Raw genomic sequence first — 19,244 nt, forward strand, 5'->3', positions numbered from 1 at the left:
TTTTCCTTCAATATATTTTTGTTATATTTATGATAATGAAAATATGTCATTTGGTTAACCATAAAATATTACTATTCTTCTGAAGTAGAATTTGTGGTGTGCTCAAACATATTTCATATGGAGTATGGACTATCGCTGTCCAGATAACTTTCATGCACACATTTCTTTATAGTTCTGCATGTGCGTGCATACGTATGTGCACCCTAGTATGAATTTTGTAAGGAACTTGAGGTAGTCAGCATTACCAGCATCCATTTTCACACATATAGAGTCTGAGAGTCAGAGGGATTTATGATATACTGGTTTTCAAGACTTTGCTTGGTGCTGGTTTTTTAGACTCTGTTTTCTGTGCTCAAGATATGGATAGAATATCAATATATTTTCTAAATTTGTGGTTTTGGAAATCTATGTGCAAAAATGCAGATGAGAACCTCAGTCTCCGTTTGCACATTCCCACACTATAGGAAAACCCAAGGTCAACAGCTCTCCAGATGTGAGTCCTTCACGGGTAGTAACCACAGATGTAAATACCTCTCAAAAGTGAGGAACATTCTCATGATCTCAACACTGCAACTTCTTGGCAATTTCCCAATACAATGAGGAAATATCCACCAATCTCACAATAAAGTTAGAAGCCTTGACTTCTTTTTCAACTTCTAAAGAGAAGTAGAAAAAGATAAAACTGACAGCTGGGGAGACCACAACCTCATGCTGCCTGGGACTTCTCAGCCACCTGCAGTAGCCAACATGTCTTGGGTCCTGCTTTCTGTACTCTGGCTCATCTTCCAAACTCAAGGTAAGCATGAATATATTGTCATTTTATATAAAAGTCAAATTATCTGATAAATGTACCCATAAGTAAATGACATTTGCTTCCTTGACCTGAAGATTGCTACCATTTGCATTTTAATATATTTCCCATCACTGTAAAAAGCAAACTATATATACATTTAACTTATACATATATATATTTCTGAGTAAAGCTATTTTAAACCACTATATAGACCATGTATTCTAAAGCTTGTCATAGTTTTAAAATTTTTATGTATTTTACTAAAGAAAAAAACTCATGGTTTCATAGTATTTTCCAAAACAGATGAGCCAAAATTTAATTGTGGATCTCTTTACATTTTTCACTAATACATTTTTAGTAACGTATTCAAGAATCAAGGCTATTTTTTAAAAAATTAACATTTTAGGATATTTCCTTGAGAAAGATTCTTAAGTGCCTAAAGGCTTAGTCTTGGGAAAACAAAATCACTTTTTTTTCTTTGAGGTTGTCTATTGATAGATGAGCCAACGTGATAACTATATATGCATTCTTACTGTACTGCAAATAAATTAAGTCCATTGATAACATGACAGGTTACTTTGCTTGCGATCACATAATAGTCATGCTAAAAGTCAAATGCTGGAAATCTGCCTATTTCCATGTTTAAATACATTTGTGGGAAAATCATATACTGAAACAGATAAAGAATATAGCTAAGGACTTACTTAAGCTCATCACAAAATTATCACTGGCTTAATAGTGCTGTGGAGAGTTGCATTAACATAGCTGGATGTAGACCTTATATTTCTGATAAGTTTCTTACATTGTTGAGCCCTAATAATGCACTCAAAGGAACAATAAAATAGAATAACTATTCAGATAGTAACTATGCTATACATTGCATACATACTACTCAGTGAAGGCTTTACTAATTCTTTATCTAATTGCTATAAACCTTGTGCTCATAGTCAGCCCATGATTTTCATAATAATTTGGTAAAGATGTCTCTGAAATTGTATCTCTAATTTAATAATCCTGTTAATCCACATATGATCCAGCTACACCACTTCTGAGTATGTACCTGAAGAAATCTAAGTCAAAATACAATAGAGATAACTGCACACCCATGTTTCTTGCAGCATTATTCAAGTAGTTGAGTCATGGAATCAGCTCAGGTACCCATCACCAGGTGAATGGGCAAGAGTTTTATTCAACCATGAAAAAGAATGAAATTATGTCACTTGCAGGAAAATGGATATTCATCACATTTACATATATCATGTTTTCTCTTAAATGTGACATACATAATATATATAATTATGTATTAAAAAAATAAAAAATGAAAGTAGAAGGGGAAATATTTGGGAAGCAGAGGGAACAAGTGGGAATAGAAGAAGTGACAAGAGAGGATAGTGGGGTGCATATGATGAAAATGCATTATATACATGATGAAACCTATTAAGATGTACAAAAACAAAAAAAGATGAACAGAATCCTACTGGCTTGGTAACTTTCTTTTCTTTTTTTGCAGTGCTGAGGATTGAACTTGGGGCTTTGTGCTTGCAAGTCAAGCACTTCTACCCCTCAAGCCACAACAAGAGCCCTTTTTGCTTTACTTTATTGTTCAGATAGGGTCTCACTTTGCCTGGGGCCAGCTTCAGACCATGATCCTCTGCCCCTGCCTCTCAAGCAGCTAGGATTACAGAATCACCACACCCAGTTTGCTTTTGTAGATAGGGTCCCACTGACATTTTTGCCTGAGCTGGCCTTAAACCATGACCCTCCCCATCTCTTCCTCCCACATAGTTGGGATTACAAGTGTGTACCACCATCCCCAGCCCTGAGTTTCTTTTCTTTTCTTTCTTTAATTTTTTTCTTGTTTTTGTTGCTTGGTTGCTTTGTTTTCTGTTTTGGGGCGGGGTTTAGTGTAAGGATTAAATCCAGAGTGCATGTCAATCAGACACTCTACCACTGACCTACATCCTCGCACTTAACATTTTATTTTCTAAGACTCACTACCCCAAATCACACCACATTACCCTACCTGAAATTGAAAGACTCGATTCTACTCCACCATTCACAGTTTTCTTTACTCCAGTACATTTTATGGTCATAGCACTTATCACTTTCCAACTTGTAGGTGGTTTAGTTATTTATAATATGTGCATATTATGAAACTATTATACAAAGTTTTTCTCAAAAAAATGTGAATTCTATAAAGGCAAGGAATCATTCTACTCAATGACTTAACCCAACGTCCCTGAATTGTACTTGGAGTAAAGTTGACATTCAATAAACATTTGTCAAATAAAAATTTGAGTTTTCATATCAAAGAAGTATCACAGATGCTAAGCTGTACTGTCTAAAAACAATGCAATAATTCTATGTTATTTTTGTTTTTATCATATAAAAAGTCAGATGTGGTGATTTGAGGCATTGCAGGTTAAATGAAATTATAATATTGGACCAATGTCTCCATTTCTGAATTGATATGTTTTTGAGAGCTGGTGGAATGGTTCAAGTGGTAGAGTGCCTGCCTACCAAGCATGAAGTCCTAAGTTCAAACCCCAGTACCACCAAAAGAAATTGACCTTATATGAAGGCTTGAACAATTAAAAAGAAGAGAAAAGATCTGTTGCCATTTTCCTAGAATAGTGCCAAATAATTTTATATTTTCTTTTGTTCAAGTTTTATGCCAATCTCTGTCTTAGACAACAAATGATACTATGACAAAATGGCCCCTACAGGGCCATTTAGGCAGGACATCAAACCATATCTTTTGGCTCCAAGATCAGTTCTTTTCTTACTAACTGTAAACAGCAGAAACTGTCTATATGATGTAATTTCAAGTACATCAGGAAGGACTCATTTGTCTATAAACAATTTTCCTCTATTGCTTTAAAATTCCTCTGAGAGAGGTCAACAGAAATTTGTTTTCCTGTGAAAATCTAGAGTCTTGAGGGCAAAGGCCAATGAGAAATAGAGCTTCATGTTTTATTGATACACAAAGGAGTAAAATCACTGCTTGTCGTCTCTGCTAAAAATGAAGTACTACCTGCATTTGGACAACTTGATTTTGCAGTTCATAATCAGGGCTGTACCACAGTCAGAAAATGACGTAGATAGAAGAGGAAGAGCAGAGGTTCCTGAGGACATTGGGAGAAACACTGCTTTCTGAAGAGAACTGTAGGGGAAAAGGAACAGGCAGAATTCTTACCTCACCCGTTTCTGTTCTTAATCCAAGACAGACCTTTTCTCATCATAGAAGGCCAACATCTGCACCCACAGAGACCCTCCAAAGCATGGTCTCATCACTTCATGTCTTTCTATAATGGAGTGAGAGAGAAAAAAAATTGCAGTCAAATCTAAAGTAGGAGAATCAGCTTGTTCCTAATGTTGGTGTTTCTTTCATGTCCTTTAAACAAAACAACCAGCCAAACCAAAACAAAACAAAAAGCATTAAATTGTTTATGTCAATATTATCTCTCTTCCTCTAGCAATAGACATAAAGCAAACTCCTGAATTAAAGCTTCATGAGCTAGTTCAACCCAAAAAACTGCACATTTCAAACAAAAGAGGGATTGAGAACAACCAGACAGAGAGGTACAGCAAAGAGGTAAGCAATGCAGAGGACTGTGCTGGATCTTACACTCATCTAAAGAACAAATAGAGTCTTTTTCACTAACAGAAGTGATGTCACAGTCAGCATTGAATAGCTTCATCTTTAAGTCCAAGAGAAAGCACACCATTTGCTTTTACAGTTAACAGATAAAAAGGGAAGAGATACCTGGATATTACCTTAAATTTGTGGATGCAACATGGTCACAGCAAGGGCAGCTATTTCTAGAAGTGGATGTTGCTCCTCCCAGCCAATCCAAACTTGTGTCTTCCCCTTATCAACTGCTTCCCACAGGGTTCACCTTTATCTGTATAGAAAAAAAATTTCTACATCATTACAAGTGTTTCTCTCATTTTGTAATTTTTCTCTTACTTAATTATTGGTAGTTTTTTAAACTTTCTTTAATATAATTCAATTAATTAAAAGAAAAATACATGCCTTGCTATTCTCCATTGATCTATTAGAATGCACAGGACATGATATCACACATGGTGTAATTATATGATGTATCAAATGATAAGTCCTTAGGTCATGTAGGAGTACTTCTAGAAAGCCCACATAATGTACAAGCTATATTTTATTTTAGACATTTTAAAGAAGGGAGAGAACTGCTTTCAGCTTGCAAGCATTTACAATTGCTATCCTTACATATGTCATTATAATTATTGTGGATATGCTCAGAAATATAAATTGTATGATGTAATTGTACCATTAAATACTTTCAGGAAAGATATGCACCTGAAGTTCAGTATCAGATTAAATTAAATGGACAAGAAATCATCCTTCACCTTCAAAAAACCAAGTGAGTTTTACTTCCTAAATGTCTATTCATAGGATTAATTTAAAAGAAAGTGTGGGGGGAAATCTGCTTGGTGCTCTAGTCAGCATGATTGGAATAGAAGACATGAAGCATATTCAGATTTAGATAATGCTGATTTGTGTTAATGCTTTCCTGGGAAAATATACCCAATGTGTAAAAATAGCAGAAGTTATGCCTAAAAATGTCTTTCTTCCTTGAACTTTTATAATGTACTAAAAATCTTTTCAGGAAAACTCCAACCTTTGCATTACTTTTATAAAAACATATGCCTAAGTCTGATTGAGAGTGCACCCCCCATTTTGGGGGATAGGGTTCCAGCAACTTCTACTGTAGTCAGTAAACTTCTTCCAGTAGCCAATGGTTCTTTATGCTGTCTTGTGACCAAACACCCTTCAAAGATTTCTGAATGTTGTGGCCTTGGTACAAAGCATCCTACAGAGACCCATTTGAAGGCAAAGTAATCTGTAGCTGAAAAGTAGTTGAGGAATTTCTTCCATCAATTTTAGTAGGCATAGCTAATGCTTTGATTTGCTTCAGCAGCAGGGTTCCAATGTTGCAAAAGAATCGATGGTCAAAGTGCCAACTATTTTTATAATGGGACACTATTATTCCTTTAGTGCTGACTATTATGTCAAGTAAATGAACCTTCACTACAATCCCGAGTGTGTTATGCAGCTTTCTCTCTCTACAGACATCTCCTGGGGAAAGACTACTCTGAAACATATCACTCTCCCAGAGGGGAGAAGACCTCCAGAAGCTCTTGGAATATGGTAGGGTCTGTATGTTTCCTGGGACTCTTCCTGGGACCTGTCACTTACTTTGTAAAATGCATAGAAAAAAGGATAGGTTTTTTTTTTTTAAACAAAAACAAATTACTTGAAAGCAAGGTGCTCATCTGTGGCTAGAAGGTGGAAGATCACATCAGCTTTTAAAAGGTGGGAGTAACAGGAGGCTTCTTTGAAGCAAATGAAGTCCACCTGTCCCTAGATCATTTTATCCACAGGTTAGAAATACTGTCCCCTAATACTGAAATACATGCATGTATGGGAATACCACAACACAACCCCTTTGTAAAATTTTCATATCCCAATAACAAAAAAAAAACGAAAGAAATTCCTGTACAGGTACTTGAAGTGTCATTTCACTGCTGTTTTCTGAAGACACTTGAATTTATCCAGGGTCAGCAACGCCATGTCAATTATTGAATCAATATGTTTATGTATGGCTAAATCACTCTCCTATACACCAATGCCAGGGCCTAGTTGTCAGATATAGAGAATCATGGCATGAAGAGTCACGGAAGAGCAGGAAAAGAACACAAAAAAGCTCATACAAGTGGTATTGTCAACTAGGAATGTTTCCCAGAGCCATCCTCCATGGCACTCTAAACATGTATGTCTCTGTAAACAAACAAATGAACAAAAATAAATAAGACTTTTACCATAAAATAGCTCTTTGGTCCCTTGTCTTATCAAAACTCTCACTTTAAGGATGTTCGGATGTTTGTTAATATTTGTACTCAGAAGACAGTGTCTGATAAATTAAGTCATGCTTCAGTTTTACTAGCTAAGGACATGTTAACATGGTATGTTTTCTAAGTCTTCTATCAAAAAGTGTTTATGACAAAGTTTCTTCCAAAGGAAACACACACACACACACGGAATTTGAGACCCTGTGGCAAGTCCATTATCTTTGTTAGCTTTCCATATAAGTGGCCCCTACCTTGCTGATAGACATCACCAACCACACATGCATTTCTAGATACAAACAAATAATTCTGGGTTTTGAGTTTGGCAAAGAGATTCCACTAATAATCTAATTAAAATGATGAATCAAACTAGTTAGTTTATCTCAGGATGATAATGCAGCCTCTGGGGACTTTAATATCTAGAAAAATAGGTGCCTGGTTTCACTGACATCTGATATACGGTGCGTATGAGACTCAACACAGGGGAGCTGGATCCTCCAACACTGGCCCTTCCCTGACATCCTGCCAGTGGTGTCAGAAATCCTAAGGAGACTGGCTGCTTCTTAGAGGCAACAGCCACTTTCACTATGAGCCCACTTACGTGCATCCTCCTAGACTATCTTATTGCAAATTCACGTTAGAAAGACAGCTCAGACACCAAATATGGAGTCTAGGGTCAACTGTGGAGCAACTCAGAAAACCTCTGAGGTTCTCACTGGGATTCTTCTTGGGAACTGGTAGGGCCACAGTCATGACTTGAACATTCCTCCATATTAAAGATGGCAGCTTTCCTCACAACGCTCGTAAATGTACTACAACTGTTTATGTACATAATTTATATATAGTAGAAACTATGCATATGTGTGTGTTTAAAGTGTATATGTTTTTCCACTCCAGAAACACTGTTACTATGAAGGTCACATCCTAAATGAGAAGGACTCTGTTGTCAGCATTAGTACCTGTGATGGGTTGAGGTGAGAACCACTACCAAAAATGTTAAAGAGCAGTTTGTTACACAAAATTGAATATTCCTGGACACCATCTTCTTACTATTTTGATAGTACTGCTGGTTATTGAATCTGTGTGGTTAAAGTGGAGAACAAAGCCTTGCAAACCCTTCGTCATCTGCTACTGTACAGGTCAGGCCTGGCTCTGTTTAAACAGCACACTGGACCTTGGTGATATCTGGGTTCATTGCCAAGTTCATCTACCTCACTCTTTAAGGCAATTATGTTTTTTCTTAAAGATTTCTACCCTGCAATTGTCCCAGTTGAACTTAATTTTGTAAAGTGTATTTGTATATATTTGTGTTTACACAGGTAACTCTACCTGTTCAATTCCTACCACTTGAGCCACACTCCCAGCCCTTTTTGCTTTAGATAGTTTTTGGTTGGGATGACAGGCACACAGCACCACACCTGGCTTTTTTTTTTCCAAGATGGGGTCTCTTGAGCTTTTTTTCCTGGCTGGCCTAGAAACTTGATCCTCCTGATCTCTGCTTCCCAAGTTGCTAGAATTATAGTGTGAGCCACCATGCACAGCCATGTTTGTAGTCTTTCATGCATATAGATAAGTATCTCATTCATATTATTAAACTATGAAATTTTTGTATTTTAAGTTTTTATATTTTAAAATACTTAAGCACAGAATTTCTCTTCCCACTTGGTTCAAATTTAATATTACGTTGTAAATTTTACCCATATCATAACACAAAATCATGGATAGAGTTGTAATGACTTTTATTTTGGTTTTGTAATATTACATTACATGGATTTACTTTATATCTCTGACATAATTATCTTACTCAAAATAGAAAGTCTTTAAGCTCATACTAGTCCCAATCTGCTACACTGGCTGAACTAGGGATTCTTTTTCTCCAACCTAGGGTTCTCAGTGTCTAAACTTTCCTTCACTCCATTCTCATTTTGTTCCTAGGATCTGTCAAGGCATATTTGTAAAATGAATAAGCAAACTCTGTGAAATATTTAGCAAGCTCATGGTGTACATGCCAAATTCTTTCAAATTGCTTTTATTTTAGTAATTCTTCAGAATTGTCTGGGCAAATAACCTAATCTTCATTTTAATATTGACAAATACTGGCTATAACTTAAATGAACAAATAGTAGTTGAAAGGGATATGAATGCTAGGTCTTGAATGCACACTTGGGATGGAGGGAGAGGCATCAACTCATTGAGCAAGAAGCTCTGCATGTTTCTATAGAAACATAGAAATACAAGTTTTTGTCTCTCACAGAGGATACTTCACACATCAGGGTCAAAAATACATGATACAGCCTTTGAAAAGCACAAACCAGGGAGAGCATGCCATCTTTACATACAACCAGGAGGAGCTAGACCCAGCTCGTCACAAGTGTGGTGTGAGACATGTTGGCAGAAAAGAAAGCCACATTCGAACTTCCAGGTCACTCAAAGGGCGAGAGGTGAGTGCAGTTTCTACTCCTTCATTTATTTCAGCACACTCAGAGGGAATAGTTGATACACTGGTGTGCTCAACAATGACTGGGAAATGCCAAGCCTGTACTTTATCTACTTATTCTTCAGGTTATTTTGCAGAAAAATATTTTCGTAAGTTTTTGAATCATCTAATATGGAGGTAATTATTTACGATGTTCTCTTATTATTTGTAAAGCACGAAGAGTTTCTTCGGGGACCGAAATACATCAGCCTCTTTTTGGTGCTGGATAATGCCTTCGTGAGTATGAAATTTGTGTGCTTTTTGGACAGTTTACTCAACTTTAAAGTTTACTTATTAAGCAAAAGCAAGCAATAAACTTTTTAGTTAACAATGTATTTTTCTCACTGGTTTTTGTGGCTGTTCTACCTGTCTTATCAACAACAGTTTTCATCTTCACATCCCACTTCATACCATTTGCCACTGATATTTAGCTATTGGCAATATAATTAATGCCACATAGCTATAGGGATTCAGTCACAAATTAAAGATAACAATAAGCTATCATGCTGTTAAGTCATGTTTTATTTTTAACATGAAATATAAATACATTTACTATAAATATTATGTAAATATGATGTGGACAAAATACTGTAAGCAACATGAACTATGCAAATATAGATAAAACAACTTATACATTACATATATGCAGAGAAAAATGCTACAATATATTTTTGCCTAGTAAATATTGTTTCATAACCAATTTGGATTAATACTGAGTTTAGAACATTCCATTATTCGTTTGAATTATTCAACTTGATAAATAACATGGACATATTTATAAACAACTATTTTCTCCTATGAAAAAATCTTACATTTTAAATAGAATTTGTTGAAACAGAGTCTTTCAAAGGCAGTCATGAAATGAATAGATGTTGATTACATTTAAATGTATAATTTTCCTATAAATATAAAATCCTGTGCCCCCTTTTTGCTTTCACTTTAATTTGCTACTTTAGTTTTGCTTTGTGGTTTGTGTTTTACAGTATGAGATGTATAAGGGGAATCTAACTCTGATGAGAAGCTTCCTGTTTGATGTGCTGAACCTTCTCAATGTGGTGAGATACCTCTCACGTAAGCACCTGCTTTCATTCAGGAACCTCAGGCATCCCTGTGACTCCACAATAAGAGGCTAAGAGAGTCATGGTATCTTAAGGGCAGTGGTTCTGGAAAATTTTAGCAGAATAAGGGTCCACATCCTGTAAAACCACACACACTGTAGCAAAGGCATTTTCTAATATTTCTCTTTTCAAGATGTAAACTCACCCCTAGGCCCATCCCTTATCCATCACTTGTGCCAAGCAACAGCTCTAAACACTAAATGAATCCTATACTTTTTCATAAAGATAAACACTCTTTCCACAGATTTATAACACTATAGATGTTCAAGTGGTCTTGGTAGGTATGGAAATCTGGTCTGATGGCGATAAGATAAAGGTGGAACCCAACATAGGTTCCACATTTAGCAAGTTCCAGAGTTGGCATCATTCTAACCTGGGGAAAAAGAAGATCCACAACCACGCTCAGCTTCTCAGGTGAGTGTGTGCTGCCAGGGCAAGTGTGTGTGGGCAGAGTGGGTGGTTATCCCCAAGGCCCCATGGCAGGAAGTTCTGCTCAGTCTTTTCTCCCCAATCAGTTGTAAAGGGAGGGCCTGACGTTCTACCATCAGCAATGTACCTGGAGATGTCTGAAGGCCCTTGTAAGATCAGTAAAATCATCTCTTGGGTGCAGAATAACCATCTGAGATTATTATAGTGTATGAGATATTAGAAGCTGTTCTGGACCCTAGTCAACATACAAGGGCTAGGCAGCAGGGGAAGTCTACAGGTCAGTAGCAGAAGCTGAGGGCTCCAGAGTCAGATTGTAACAGTGAACGTGTGTCTTTCACACAGCGGAATTGCCTTCACAAATGGACGAGTAGGAATGGCAGCCTCGAATTCCTTGTGTTCTTCATCTTCAGTGGCTGTTATCGAGGTTAGTAAACCTACACTAAAGTTTCCTGTGATTCTATAGTTCTGTGATGACCAGCACAGTGCTTTTTATGTAGTAAGTACAGTAAACATTTGCTGAATCAATAAATAAAGGTGGAAATGAAACTACTAGTAGATCATTAAATGGAAGATTCCTTGGATTACAAAACATCATCCCTACTAAGAAGACTTCACATTTTAATTAGCACATGGAGTAAGAGCAGGAATTTTGAGACAGAAAGGCGATCTAGGTGGCCTCTATGACCTGAGATAACTCTAAATTAGTTACTTTGTATCTATGGCCAAAGAGGTCAGACAGGGAAGAAAGGTACATATGGGTAGCACTACTAATGTTAAAAGCATCAGAACCGTGGGTTGTTTTTTTTTTAATAGAACTCTTAGTTCATATTAAGTCCATACTATTGCACCTGTCACTTTCTATGAAGAATGTAATTAATTTAAGCATCATTTAATTTTTAATAAAACTCTATCTATTAATTCAACAAACTTCTATTGGGCATTGAATCAATGACTAAGTTCACAGGACCCAACAATTCCAGATGTTCATTCAACCCCAGGCAATTAGCAATAACAGGGAAGGGAGCTAAGTAACTCATTAGTTTTTTTATCCCCCCAGCTATTCTTGAGTAGTGCACACTGAGAAGGTGCTACCTATTGGATAAGTGGCTGAATGAAATAAGAAGTAACAGATGTTTCATTTTTTCCAGGCTAAAAGAAAGAATAGTGTATCCCTTGTAGCAGTGATGTCACATGAGTTGGGCCATGTTCTAGGCATGCCTGATATTTCCTATACTGTCAAGTGTCCCTCTGGAAGTTGTGTGATGAGTCAGTACCTGAGGTAAGATGGTGTTACCCTGAAATAAACACACACACACACACACACACACACACACACACACATTTCCCAAATCATAAAGAGTTTACAAGCAACTGCATACATGTTAGATGGGTATTTTTTCCCAAAGGGTGTATTTACCATTAATTCATCCTCCAGTTTCTTTATGCACAGGTTTTACCAAATATCATGACTCACTCTTTAAGATTTCTAAATATACCGAAACAGAGTTCATAAATATAGTGATCATATTATATTAACTTATAATTACTTTAACTTAGTGATACCATAGCTGTGAACACAGTTTCTAATTAAGATGCTAATTAAGATGCATCTTCACATATCCCCATCATTAATAGACCAACCAATCTATTTTTACGCATTTTTAATTACTTGATAATGCCAGTCACTTTGCAAAATCTTGGGCTGGAAAAATGGGTAAAGCATACCTTGAGTTGCTCATAAATAAAGAACTATGACCATGGGACCCAGATGCCTGTAAGTACTTCCCTCTTCTGGGTCATTATTATTTCTTACTGCTCAACTGTCAGTGCAAGATAAGTAACTGATAGCAAATGCTGACATCATCATTGCTGATATTTAGGACAGTAATGAATGCACACGGGAATTTAAATTCTTATACCTCTGCACCTGGGTCTCTAGGAAGAAAAAAATTCAGATAATATAGTATGCAAGTCCTTTCACTCACCAAGTACAATATAGTACAATACTGAGCAGTTACTAAATTTGGAATTTCCATTGAGCCAGGTAATACAGTGGGATGTTATAGCCTTACATCCATTTATCACAAAAAAGTCACTGTATTGTATACCTTGTTATTTCTGAGTTTTTTTCTGGTTACAGTTCAAAATTCCCAAAGGACTTCAGTCCATCCTGTCGCTCAAATTTTCAAAGATACCTTTCATCTAAAAACGCAAAGTGCATACTGCAAGCACCTAGTCCTAAAAATATAATAACAGAACCAGTGTGTGGGAACCAGCTTTTGGAATTGGGTGAAGACTGTGACTGTGGCTCTGTGAAGGTATGGAAACACATGAGGGCTAATATTTTATTAGCAGGTTACTGGGGAATAAGGATTGAGTGACTTTATTTTTCTTTCATTTAACTGTTCTTTTGGAAGTTCTTTCTAAAGATAAACTTGCTATCAGGGTAAGAAGTAAATTTTCACTTGCATTTGATGATTGATTGTAGTTGTCTTACAAAAAGCATTCCAAAAGCCAAGACATGATTATATGATTATAACATGAGGTTGAATACAAGAAAGTTAATCATTGACCATGAGATTTCACATATCTTTCTAGATATATTAGTCAGAGATTCCTACAAAATGTCAGTCACTCAGTTATTAGGCAGATAGCAATCACAGATATGGAAGTAAGGTTTCTCTGCAGAGGGTTTTTTTTTTTTAAATCAAGTTGGTATGTAAACCAGGTAATAGATAAAAGAGGAAAGAAAAAATCAGATCAGCCTGTAGGAAATGGGTCTCAACATAGCTCAACATAAAACATCTAAGGTAACTACTATGATTTTACTAATATTTATAAAATTTCAAGGTTATCTATGTACTTTAATAAACAATCCATGTTAACTAAGGAATCCCACTGTGGGTTTCTAGGAAAAAATGGTGCTTTCTTAGCAACCTTCTACTTAAGACAAAAAAGAATTAATATTTTTTTTGTTTTATTGTTTTATTATTCATATGTGCATACAAGGCTTGGGTCATTTCTCCCCCCTGCTCCCACCCCCCTCCCTTACCACCCACTCCACCCCCTCCTTCTCCCCCCCACTCCCTCAATACCCAACATAAACTATTTTGCCCTTATTTCTAATTTTGTTGTAGAGAGAGTATAAGCAATAATAGGAAGGAACAAGTGTTCCTGGTTGAGATAAGGATAGCTATACAGGGAGTTGACTCACATTAATTTCCTGTACGTGCGTGTTGCCTTCTAGGAGAATTAATATTTGAAGAGATTTATATGTGACACACAATCTGCAAAATCCTTTTATAAATTGCATTTCCTTTCTGTGCACCACACATCTACAAAATATGTCTTGTAGGTGTCCTTGTTCCCAACAGAAGTCTAGTTTCAAGGATAAAAGCTAATAGCTGATGAAATGAAGGGGAAATCAAGACTTGTCCATAATTTAGACAGCTTTACCACCATAGAGAAGCCTTCAAAGCTACTCCTATGCTTTGATTTATTTAGTCAGAAATTTTAAGCAGCTAGATTACATTAATAGGTCATATGGAATAACTTAATCACTTGTGATATTGAACACATTTTTTCAATTACAAGGAGATAAAGAATTTTATGTGATTTGACCTTTTTTTAATTGAATTAAACTGAAGTATCTCTCAATCTGACTTGCTCATACTTCCCTAGGGTTTCTTGGGTGGAAGTAGATTGAAGTTTATAATGGAAGGTAACTGGCACATGGTTGGATTCAGCATGTGTCAACAGAGGGACAGAGGAGAAGGGGAGGGGAAGTGAGAGAGGAAGGGCTCCAGCATTGTTTCCATAGCTACCTCATCTTCTTTATCTGGTTGAATAAAACTAGCAACTTCAGGCTTGTGAACAAATGAATTTTTTAAAAAGCTATTTTCTCTTATCAAAAAAGTATTAGGGGCTGGAGTGTAGCTCATTTGCTAGTCAAGTGCTCTGAGTAGACCCTGAGTTCAATCCCCAACACAGTAGAAAAGAAAAAAAATGAGTATTATCTGTATTTTATATAGTATCCTTTATTGAATAACCTGGTTTCCCATAGATCTGAGAAGTATGATCGTCTGTTCATTCTTAGGTCTATTTTTAGATTTTTTTTTGGTACTGAAGTCTGAACTCAAGGCCCTGTTCTTTCTGGGCAAGTGCTCTACCACTTAAGCCACACCACCAGCCCTTTTTTGCTTGTTATCTTTCATGCACAATCTCACATTTTTGCCTGGGGCTGGCCTCAGATAGTGGTCTTCTTACCTATGCCTCCCAGTAGCTTGGGTTACAGGTGTATATCACCACACCTTGCTTGTTGGTTGAGATGGGGTCTCACTCTTTTATTACCTTGACTGGCTTCAAACAGTGATCATCCGAATCTCTGCCTCCTGAAGACTGGGATTACAAGTGTAACCTACCACACCTTGCCTTTAGATTTTTTCAGATAATTTTTCTGTCTCTCTGAATACATATTTCTCACAAAGATCACAATATTTTAATGACTGCAAGCATACAATGAATTTAAATAGAAGTTTCCTCACTTTTTTAGAGTTCTTTTGTAGAATTTGCACAGCAATCTTTTAATGTTTAGTCTTTCATAAAATTCTACTACTTTTAAAATCCATTTGTCCCCAAATACAATTGAAATTTGATTAAAACACACTAAATTCATATTTCTTTCTGAAGGCCACAGATACTTTGAAATATTGTTTCCTTAAAAGACAAGTTTCTTTAAAGTTTGTAGGAAAGATATATGTCAAGTTTTTCATACAGTTCTTGAACAATTTAAAAGATTATTCTGGAGAAATTTTCCTATTTTTCTTTTTGCTATATGTGTGATTTTTTTTATTTAGGTTTTAATTCATTTAATGGTGATGCTATTGCATCACTATCTTAAACAGCAGTCTTAGTGACTAATCAAATATTTTAAAGAGTTGACCCTCCTTTTATTTTCCAAATAGAGAATTGTATCCCATACAAACAATGAAAATATGTGATTTATACTTTTCAATTATTACACTTTCATACTCTTTCCATGTCCCGTGGTATTTGTTAAATATTCCATTAAGATACAAAATATCAATAATTCATGCTTTATCCTTCATTTTATTGAATATGTTTTTGCCATGTGCCATCACAATTTTCTCTATGATGGTGATGTATCATTCTGCTCATAGTTCATAATGCTTAAATAATTCAATAAGAACTATTGAAATTTTTCAACTAATTTTGCCACTTGTCACAATAATATGAGCTGTCTCTTAATATGATGGATTATATCACTTTATTCTGTGTATAAAACCATGCTTATGCATTTATATTCATCAATGAGAATAGAGTGTGTGTATCTCTATGTGTGTGTAAAATCATTATTGTCTCACGAACAGAATTGTGAAGGCTTGGTAAAATGAGCCAGGGATGACATTTTTTTCTATTTTCACCTCATTCGAATAGTGTTGAAATATTCTTCCTTGAAGTTTTCAATTAATTGAGATATAATAACTCCTATACCAAATTTATGAAGGAAAATTCTTAGATAATTCTATTTTTGGTCTTTGAAGAAGTCCCATTGTTCATAACATTTTTCTATTATTGCCTTTCCCTGATCAGTTTCACTGGAATTGGTGTAACAGAGTAATTTAGTTTATAAAGTTAAATTTCAGCTCTTTGTCAAAGTTTGTGGCTCCTACAGGAAGAAAGTATCGAAATAATCTCCCTGCTGTGTGTGTGCTTTGCAGGATTGCACCAGTCCCTGCTGTGAGCCCCTGACCTGTAAACTGAAACCAGGACCTGGATGTGGAGGAGAGGCTCCCAACTGATCACGTGAGACCGCTCTTTGTCTCAAAATATCTTCTCACTTCTCCTTCAGATTTCATAAAGATATCCCACTGGGTTCACTAATAGACTAAAACACAAGTTGTTTTACATTTCAAAAATGATTCAGTTTTGGAGAGGGGAAAAAAGCAAGCATTATAAACAAAAATACTTAAAGAAGTGTAGGTATACACTAGTGAGAAAAAGGGCTTCTCTGACACCTGGGAGATTAGGGCTGATGAAATCGGCACTGAAAATTGTGTAATTTTCTGCTAGGTGGTGATGAGTTTAATATAAGCAAGGACAAGAAGAAGAAAAGCATGTGTTTTTAAAAAACTTAATCGATGAGCACATTTTATTCTTGGTTCAGAGCTGAAAGCTATAATTCACAAGGTGGTCAGAAAATGAGTGGCGTTTAAGGACATGCTGTAAAATTTGGTAATCTTATTGCTGTTGAAGTGCCTCAGTGGGCCACAATCCAGGTGTTAGTTTTGAGTCTTTTACAGTTTTTATGTGATTTGGGCTAGAGGACCCGATTGTTTGGAATTTGGTATTTGTTTCAAGTGAAAAATAGTCCCTGAGTATAAAAATGCCAACGGCGACGACACAAATCTTAACGATGAGAAAGAGTCAGGATACATTCATTACAAGGAAATAGTTATTCCTTACCCTCTCTTCCAAATCTTTCTTGGATAAAACTACAGAGAGAGTATAAAGAAAAGAGCTGACTCAAATGCCATTTTCTCAGGAAATGACAGAATGATCAAAAGACAAGGACCTTCCCTCATTTATTTACTAAGCTTCTTTTCACGTGGACAATGTGAGACGCAATGTGAGTCTACTCTGCAGAGAATTCCGGGAGCTGTGCCCAGCCCGGACACATGGCAGGATGGGCAGACGTGCCCCTTACTGTGTGAGATAAGCAGTTTAGTCTCATGGAAAGAAAACTGAACTTCAGCTCAGGACACTTAAATTCTAGTCTTAAATCTATCAAAAGCTAGTTGTGAAACTAGTTGTTTTCTCACCAGAAATGAAGCTAGTGATAAGGTCTCTCAGTAAGATTGATAGCACTATTTAAATTCTATTAAATTTCATTTTCATTGTTATGTAATATTTTATAATTTATAATAGCCATGATTTCTATGTTCTTTTCTTTTACTCAGAAAATAAATCAAAGAGTCTACTTCTTTGAGAACCTAATTTGCCAGGACAAGAATCAAGAACTCTAACCATGCCAGAAATCTTGTATATTTTTACCATTGTACTAGACATACATATAACACCTGTACCCTGGGTTCTGCATCCATGGATTCAAACACTTATCAAAAATATTTGGAAAACAATAATTGCATTGGTACTAAACTTATAGACATTTATTCTTGTTATTCTATGCATATATAACATTTCTATTATATTAGGCATTATAAATAATCTAGAATGATTTAAAATATATAGGAGAATGTGTATAGGCTCTATGCAAACACTATGCCATTTTACACAAAGGACTCGAGCATCCTCAGATTCTATTATCCATGAAGATCCTGGAAACAATCCCAAGCAGATACCAAGAGATGACTGTGTTTGCTATTTACTTGTCACTCTGTTTTCCTTCTTTCCTTCCTATTTTCTTCTATTCCTTCCTTCCTTTTTTTGCTTCCTTCCCTTCCATGCTTGTACTGGTGATAGAACTCAGCACCTCATGTTTGCTAAGCAAGCACTCTAGCACTTGAGCTAGGCCCACAACCCTTTTTGATTTTTTGCCTAGGTTAGCCTCCGACCATGATTTCCTACCTCTGACTCCCAAGTAGATGGGATTATAAGCATGTACCACCATGTGCAGCTCTACTTTCTATAGTTTTTACCAATCCAAAAAACAGGGGTAAATATATGTACTTAGGGGATTTTTCTACATATTTAGGCCTAATCTTCAATATATTTCTAAGAACCTTAAAGCTGTGGTTTAACTCTGCTGTTCAGAGAACAAAATTAGCCTTTGGAGAAGGTACCTCAAAATACACCACTGAATTATTTAGTCAACTCAGAATTGTTACAGTACAAGAGAGTCATACTTTAAGCCTAGTTTCTTTTTACTAGTATAGCCTGTGAAAAAATAAGCTTCAGTTATCACCACCCGATGAGTGACAGCTATAGCAGAAAACAGCTCATCCTAAGATCTCCTGTTGATCCTCAGTGTTTGTCTTGCCTTTTGCCCTTGGAAATGTTGCTGTTTTTCTATTTCATGTGAAGATTCATTAAATATAAACATTTTCATTTTATCAGGTCTAATCATTTACACATTTCTTTCACTATCACTTGTAAAGTTTATTTTGAGAATTTACATTGCTTAGATTTTAAATGAGCCAGAAAAGAAGGCTTCATTGATTGATTGATTTGATAAACCATACTGCCAATAAAAATGCAACTTTTTGAGGCTTTTCTGTGTGGTCATTTTCAAAAGTGAGTATTTTCAGGCTTCTTTGTAAGGGTCAAGATCCTGTCTGTCATGAAAAATATTCTGCCTCAATCATTTGACTCAGTATATAGATATATGGTGACTGGGGCAGGGGAGGTCATGGGGAAACCCATTTCCAATTCTACCTCATTACATCCGAACCCTGAAAGCTGGTGGACATTCTGGAGGAAAGGTAACATTTAACTCCAGGTGTTTGTTTGTTTGCCTGTTTTGGTGGTACTAGGGGTTGAACTCACAGCTTCAAGTTTGCTA

The 19,244-nt window shown here is 36.1% G+C and overlaps 1 protein-coding gene across 1 annotated transcript; it reads left to right on the forward strand.

The window, feature by feature from the left end:
* Window positions 1–632: 632 nt before the first annotated feature.
* On the forward strand, window positions 633–18,946 carry Adamdec1 (ADAM like decysin 1). Its single transcript, XM_020153542.2, has 14 exons — window positions 633–796; window positions 4,270–4,388; window positions 5,117–5,193; window positions 5,903–5,981; window positions 7,577–7,653; window positions 8,934–9,120; window positions 9,330–9,392; window positions 10,139–10,210; window positions 10,518–10,687; window positions 11,045–11,126; window positions 11,851–11,981; window positions 12,843–13,020; window positions 16,444–16,528; window positions 17,683–18,946. Exons 1-13 carry the CDS (start codon window positions 709–711, stop codon window positions 16,522–16,524), a joined length of 1,404 nt encoding a protein of 467 aa, XP_020009131.1. The 5' UTR covers window positions 633–708; the 3' UTR covers window positions 16,525–16,528; window positions 17,683–18,946.
* The last annotated feature ends 298 nt before the right edge of the window (window positions 18,947–19,244 follow it).

Source organism: Castor canadensis, chromosome 14, assembly GCF_047511655.1.
Source record: "Castor canadensis chromosome 14, mCasCan1.hap1v2, whole genome shotgun sequence".
In the NCBI taxonomy this organism is placed as follows: Eukaryota; Metazoa; Chordata; class Mammalia; order Rodentia; family Castoridae; genus Castor; species Castor canadensis.

What these genes read in the sequence shown, in the direction of transcription:
- Adamdec1 (XM_020153542.2), top strand. Translation starts at nt 709, where the DNA reads ATGCTGCCTGGGACTTCTCAGCCACCTGCAGTAGCCAACATGTCTTGG. An exon ending in GGTCACTCAAAGGGCGAGAG is followed by an intron (nt 9,121 to 9,329) that starts GTGAGTGCAGTT and finishes TTATTTGTAAAG; the next exon opens with CACGAAGAGTTTCTTCGGGG. An exon ending in GTGACTGTGGCTCTGTGAAG is followed by an intron (nt 13,021 to 16,443) that starts GTATGGAAACAC and finishes TGTGCTTTGCAG; the next exon opens with GATTGCACCAGTCCCTGCTG.